The 7,348-nt window shown below is 43.4% G+C and overlaps 1 protein-coding gene across 11 annotated transcripts in view; it reads right to left on the reverse strand.

The window, feature by feature from the left end:
• Positions 1–6,593, reverse strand: part of LOC121543521 (protein phosphatase 1 regulatory subunit 12A-like) — a gene marked incomplete at its 5' end in the record, with an annotated part of 31,681 nt that extends 25,088 nt beyond the window's left edge. For all 11 annotated transcript variants that reach the window (XM_045208951.1, XM_045208950.1, XM_045208944.1 and 8 more), the window contains 5 exon segments: positions 15–106; positions 358–432; positions 586–730; positions 1,414–1,573; positions 6,478–6,593. In XM_045208951.1, the coding sequence (XP_045064886.1) occupies positions 15–106; positions 358–432; positions 586–730; positions 1,414–1,573; positions 6,478–6,593 (588 nt within the window).
• Positions 6,594–7,348: the final 755 nt, after the last annotated feature.

The following is a 7,348-nucleotide window of genomic DNA, read 5'->3' on the forward strand; positions in this document are numbered from 1 at the left end:
ACCAGGACATTTACCTCTTAATGGATTTTAGATTTTGATTGTTGTCCCCAGTGGTTGTCGTTTCTATCAAGGGAGACTTCTTAACGTCCTTCTTTTCACTATTGAGCTGCAATGGGAGAAAAAAAATGCATAATGATTGACAGCAGTTAGTACCTAACGCCAGAACTCAAGCTTTCAGTCGTAAAAAAAAAAAAATGTGTCAGATTTGATCAAGGGCTTCTGCAACGCTTACACCTGCAAGGCATATACCAATGACTCTCAGTTTCACTTTTGAAAGCTATTATAAACAGGTTATGCAGTTCATCCAGGCTCAAATGAAAGCTCTTACGAAAGCATTAGCCACACACACTGGCTTACCAGAGTCTGCTTCTTCTGTAATTCCTCTAAGTAGCCAAGGACATCTTCATCTGCCACATCAAAAGCTGTCTGACCCTGAGGAGGAAACACACAATTCTCAGAACTAGTGTTATGAGAAGAGCACAGATGTGCAGTACGGGACATGAAGAGTACAGTACATGCTCCTTATTCAACTGAACCGTAGAAGGTATGGAAAGAGGACGGAGACTCAGTAGAAGTACTACTCACCACTTTATTGATAAGGTCCATGTCACACAGGTTCTCCACCAGTATCCTGCAGGCCTCCTCTTTGCCCCAATGTGAAGCAGCGTGGAGCGGGGTCCAGCCGTCAAAGTCTTTAATATTTACATCATACCCTGCTTGGATTAAAAGCCTGGGGGGCACAGAGGGAGGGGGGAACAAAAATAGTGTTTATGAGATTTAGCTAAACTTGTTTTCTTGGATTTGGTGCTGCAACCTAATCTTATCAGTCGTTGCCAGTGTCCAGGCTTTTGTTACTGTGCCAGCATTATGGCTGTATTTCCTATTAGTTAGGCACAAATAAACCAAAAAGTATTCTATCAACTATTTGCATAAGCGCAAATACATTTGTGCAAAAGGTTTACGAACCATATTTCAGTCAATAAACGTCTTGCAGGACAGGAAAAATGTTGACCTCAAAGTATCTGGTCCTCAACATGGTAGATGTTAGTGTTAGCCAACTATGGCAGTGGAGTGTGTGGGAGACTGTTGGCTGCATTCCCAGGATCAGATGGATAGGGTGCTGTAGTCCCTACCTTAGGCAGTCTGTCTGTACTGACAGGCCAGAGCTGGAGATGTGCTCTTGATAACCATTGATACAGTAATGTAGTAAAATCCCACAAGGGACATGGCTATAAGCAGCATCCACCTAAGAACAACAAATACCTAACACGGACTAAAATAACGACAATATGTACGTGGAAATATCTTTTAAAAATCAGTGTTAATAAAGGTGATGAGTCTATAATAAAAAAAGATCCAAAGATTGGCTACAGCTTGTTAGCGGTAAAGGCGAGGTAAGGAGTCTGGACTTACTTTAAAACCTCTGCGTATCCCTTGGCGGCGGCGACGTGGAGCGCGGTCCCCCCGGACTTTGCGTGTCGGACATCGTTGATGGTTCCGCTGTTGAGCCACTGCCGGGCGTCCCTCAGCATGATCCGCTCCTCCTCCTTCCTGGCCGCCTCGATGTCCACGCCTGGTGGGGGCGGAGTGTAACGGTGACCACTGTTAGTCTGGCCTCAGTGGATTAACGGCTACTTAAAGAGAGGCACGTCCCTATAAACACTTGAGATTATCTAGGCTACAAAGAGCAGTAGAAGGCAGAAAGAGTCAGGAAATAATGCTGCCTGTCTGGCATTAAACCCCAGGGAACCAACATTAGAACACAAAGTGACAAAAGACGAGAGATTAGAAAGCACATATACATGTGACACATAAGTGAATACGTTGAACACACTCAAAATGGGGAACTACAGTCCAGAGTTTCATTTGAAACTAACGACAATGGATGAAAAGTCAAAATGCGGCAGAAACCCTTTACACAGCAGAAATCTGACCTGGAATATTACACAAGCACAGGCTAAAATCTCCCTATGGTTTACACAGTGTTGTAAGCGAGCTATGGACATTTGACATCCTTTGTATGGTGAGATGTCAAAATCCAAGCCATGCAGGCATGTAGTTTAAGCAAATAATCCACTTGGTTGTGCAAAGTGACTGGGAGGAAAGCTAGCACTCTTTTCCATAGACTACACTAGAGGCTGATGGAGTGTCTGACCTCTGACAAATTGCTTATTTCAATATTTTGTAAATGTTATCACTGCTCTGGGACTGAGAGCAAACATAGGGCCTAAGTTTTCCATGTGGGTCAGTATGTCTAAGGTATAGGCTGGCACTCTACAGGATACAGGCTGTAGCAGGAACAGGCGTGTATTGTCTTGTTGACACTCGACTGGAACGCGAGACGGCTGAAGTTTGGAGCGACTGTTGAAGGTGCGTCTGACTACTCAGCTGTGAGTTGATTGTGCTCAACTACATAAACAATGAGTATAAGTGCTCTGGGGTGGAAGCCAACTACACTTCAGCTGGTCCTATAGGTTTTGAGTTCCTCGTATGATGACCATCATCCCTCATTTGTCAGCTCCTGCAAAAAAGGCTGGACTTTCTTTTTCTATCCGTTCATGAAATTACTTTATTTTTCCATTCATGAGAGGGCCAAGGAGAGTCAAGCAGCATTCAAAAAGAAACAAGATTTTGACTAAGACCAAATATCATAAGGTCCAGGAATAGTCTGATTTTATTCATAAACAGATAGACATTGGTTAAATCAGCGCTGGTTAAGTGCCTTGTTAACACTGTACCTGTCATGGTTGATGAGATTAGTGAACTGAAGCGTGACGAAATAAAAAGGGCAAAAGAAGATTCCAACTGTCTGACAGTGTGTTAGGCTAGATGGACAGGGAGCAGTTAACTCCAGCCAGAAGTTCTGGCCTGGCGCCAGCGGAGGAGAACACAGGGGACGATGGGATGTAGATCTGTCAGCTAGGGGACCTTGGTAAAAATTCCTGCACAAATTCACTGACAGAGCACCGCTTGTCTTCATGCTGCATTTCAATCGTGGGAAGAAATTAAAGCTCACCACAGTTCGGTTTTACTTTCTCATTGTGCAGTAAGAGTTAATTGTTGTGACAAAAATACTTTTAGCTAAACTATAAGCCTTTGCATTGAGTTTTCCATTCCTTTCATCAATGACACCTTGGGTCACTATGACGTCTGGCTGCATGGAATAAATAAGCCCCATTTGAAAGGGGAATGGGCGAGGGTCTACGAGTGAAATCCCTAAATCACTGCATGATGAATGGTCCAATTAAACAGATTTTTTCCAATACAGAAGTGAATCAATGGGTTCAGGCTGGCCTTGGGTTAGAGTTGGGGCAGATGGCACCATAGCTGCAGTGTTCAGTAAAGCTTTGCCCTTTAGTCCAGCCCATGTGATGCCATTACATTGTAACACACAATACACTGCTGTCATAATGGATCTCAATTAGTCCTTTATTCGGCTGGGCTGCAGCGCATAAAGCCTGTATGAGTGGAACGCGTGGACTGTGGTACAAAAAGGTGAGAGATGTACATAACCTCACATATGCATGTTTTACAAATGCACCAGCAAGGCAGGGAAGTCTATTATTCAAGGCATTATCAACATTACTAGCCTTGCAGTAATTGGCCTGTATACATTTTTATTGCATCTGCTACAATAGGGCCTATCGCTTCCTAGAGTGCAGGGAAATTGTTTTAGGGAGTAGCCTATACTGGTTCTATAAAAAGGCAGGGAGACTAATAGATCCTAAGTAGGACTTCAAAACAGCAACCTGGCGGAGGAACTGGCACACATTCAAAGCTGATTTTACAAGAGAATATTGCACCTTCTACCGGGACGCTGAGAAAATAAACAGAGAAAAGCCAGTAGACCAAAAACTGACTCATTAAGTCCCCACCACTCTCCCTCCTCACCCTCTCTCTCAAAGCTAGGCCTACATATGGTCTGGTAAAGCCAAAATGAAAATTTCCAAAATAATCTGCCTTGGAGCAAACATGAGAATCATCTCAGAGGAAAGTCGCCTGGACCTGAGGATGTGACAACACAGGACTAAATTCAGCTGAGGGTAAACCTGCTGACTAGCCAAAACTAAAATTACCCCAAGACACTGACCAGAGACAGCCCTTATGGGCAGCTATAGAGGGAGTAGTGGGGTACAGGCAGCCCAGTCACCTGGCTGGCGTGGAGCTACTGTCTGGGAGGCAGAGAGGGGATCTGAAGGTGTGGCCAGCCGCCTGGCCGTGGGGGAACAGTGGTGGCTCCTTAACGAGTATAACCCCATGACGGTATCTCGTTAGAGAAGAGACCATGAGACAGGAAGATAAAATCACATTACAAAACATAGAGGGAGTTGCACAACACTGTTCCATAACTGTACCTTACTGAACATGGAGAATGGAGAGCTGCTCTAGCCCTTATTGTGGTAAGGTCAAGAACAATGCGCATGAATTCATTCCCTATGTGGAGTTCCATCCAACAGCCTGGGCATTCTATTCGTCCTGCAACTCTGCTGCAAACTAATTGCCAGTGTAACTGCCCGTCGACAAATTAATTATCTGTAGTGTCACTGATCAGATAACGCTTTGCATATTTAAAAAAGGCTTGGACAACGATGTTTCTACTTTGCTTCTTAATATAAATCCACAAGCGTTCTATAATTACACTTAGTTTGTGTTTCTTACATCTGCAAACAGCTAGTTTGTCTTTTCTTAGTACGTTTTAGCTACATCATGTTAGCCGCTAATGCTAACCACTAGTTAGCTAGCTAGCTAATAAATGTACTTAGAGCAAACGTAGCTAGCTAACACAGCATGATACCAGTGATGGTGTAGGCCTAAATCAGCATGTTGTTTGTGCAACAGTATCTTCTAAATCAAAAGAGGTATAGGTGAAGCATGAATATGTTGGCTACATGAAGAAACATTTAATGTAGCCAAAAATTATAGGATCCCCTAAGAAACACTGACCATCACTTTGGTTCTTACCCTGTCACAATAACTCCTCCTGGGCATTTAACACTATTCAAAATGCCCACTATTAATTATATTCTAACTATGTAATTAGAATAAACATTCTATTTCCATGATTCCAACAGTTCACCCAAGTGTTTTGATCTAAAATCCCAAGTCCAATCGCAACATTTGGTTAAAAATAAAACCTAGTTTTGCCCATATCGTGCAGCCCTATGTGCCAGTGTGGAAATTCTCAAATGAGTGCAGGAAATGCAGAAATTGATGGAAATGCAGGAAATTATTTTAGGTTGAAGTTTAATTGAACAGTATAAAACAGAATGGAGAAAGACCCGTTGAAATCACTTAGAATGTATGTGTTGCCACTGTAGGGTCACGCAATACTCATAAAGCAAATGTATAACTATTATTCAAAAACATAACATACCGTGAATACTGTGATATGATATTTAAGGCCATATCGCACAGCCCTAGTTCTACTACTGGTCTACACCTCAGGGGAGGCTCAACCTCAGCAGACAAGGGTGCAAATGACAGAGGGGGTGGGCCTGCTGTCTGAAAAGCTAAGCTGCTACCTAACTTCTAATTATGGCTGGGTGGCTAGCATGGCTAACAATGTAAACCGTGCAAAGGTGTCCAGCCACACTTAGTGGATTTGAAAAGAGAGGTGCATTTGGAATGGCTACTAGGCAAAGGAGAGCACCATTATCTGCCGACAACGCAGCGGCATCATGAGCAGAGGAGCGGTTCATCCCCGGGGCCATTAGCACATCTGAACAAGGCCTCCCATCATTTCAAGAACACCCAGGCCCAAAAATAGAAAAACCCTTCCATCCAGTTTAGAATCATCACAAAGAGAAACCCAGAGTTTAAGTGGATCACATTAATCTCCATTATGTAACTTCTCCACTGAGGCAAAGCGTTGCAGCTGCCGGGACTCTGGGTTTCACTTGATTTCATAAATGCTTTATGACACTGTACACGCATGACATACCTGAACATCATGTATGTAAGCAGGGTATTGGGTGGAGTAGTGAAGGGGGAGTCAGACCAGACCAGCGAGCTGTTGGCCGTGGCGGCTGCAGTGCTATTGAACCAAGCTGAGTGCACGCCACTGGAGGCCTGCCAAGACTTTTTGCCTGATATGACCGGAGGCCACAGCGGCCTAGATGCATTTACCACGATCCATTGCACACACAACAACTCTCTTCTCTCTTAACTGGTCTATTTGGAAAGGCAGTGCATAACTGCCTGGTCTGTAGAAAACACAGAATGATGCTAGCAAAGTAGCAGCACACATGTCATTAAAAAGTAATCTAATTTGAAAACATTATGAAAAACATTTCCATTGTGTCGTTTTGAGCACTTCCCTTCCAATTACATATCGATGTAAAAAGTCCCATTAATGATACGCTTGGTCGACAATGTTTGACTGGCAATGGTTCAACTGAAAGCAGAGATGAAAGAGTCGTTGACTAGCAGGTCAGTGTGGGGCAGACAGAGTGAGTCAGTGCTGCGGTCCGTCTGTACCTTGTCGGTTGATCTCATTCTTCAGCAGCTCCTCCATGGCCTCCTCCTCAGCAATGTCCAGTGGCGTCTCCCCCTCGCTGTTCACCACCCCCACGCTGGCCCCCTGGCCGATCAGAAACCTGCACAAACACACTTGCTTAGGACAGGTAAGTAGTCGTCTAAGTAGTATTAGTAACATTCAGTAGTGGTAAATTAATTATTCACTGAATCAATATGGATGGATCAGGTCTCTTATTTAACCCAGGTGAATAAAAAGGTTCAATCAAAATGCCAAGGAAATCATGCCCATCTCATTCTATGTAGTAGGCCTCTATAAGCTACTACCCTAGGCCTATGAAAAGTTTGAAGACAAAAATGGGTCAAATTCTAGCAAGACACATTTACCAGGATTGGAAAATAGATGCATTTACCAATTACCATAACTGTCAATAATTTGTTCCCGTCACCTGCAGGGAAACACAGTCGAGTGAATATATTAAAGAAAACCAGTACGTCACAACCAGGTTTTCCGTTAGGAAAGCATTTTAATTTACCAGGCGGTACTCAGAATGACAGAAATCACATTTAGATTATGGTAATTCATATTAACAGAAATTGCAAGTCGAGGATCAACGATGTGTGGTCCTTCTTACCGAAATCTGATTCGCACTTTGAAGAGGTTAGAATAATCGTCCACATTTACTTTTCCTCAGCCAACAAGACGAGTAACGAACAGCAAAATCACTAGCCTTTGTCAATCTACTATCCCCATAGTAGAACAAAATTACCTATTCTATTGGTCAGCTTGTCGAGAAAGAAATAGCCGACTCCAAACAGCCTCTGGGACCGTTGTGGGATGATAGATCACAAATTCATACAACCAGTAGCCCTA

This window comes from Coregonus clupeaformis, chromosome 28 (genome assembly GCF_020615455.1).
Source record: "Coregonus clupeaformis isolate EN_2021a chromosome 28, ASM2061545v1, whole genome shotgun sequence".
Taxonomy (NCBI): Eukaryota; Metazoa; Chordata; class Actinopteri; order Salmoniformes; family Salmonidae; genus Coregonus; species Coregonus clupeaformis.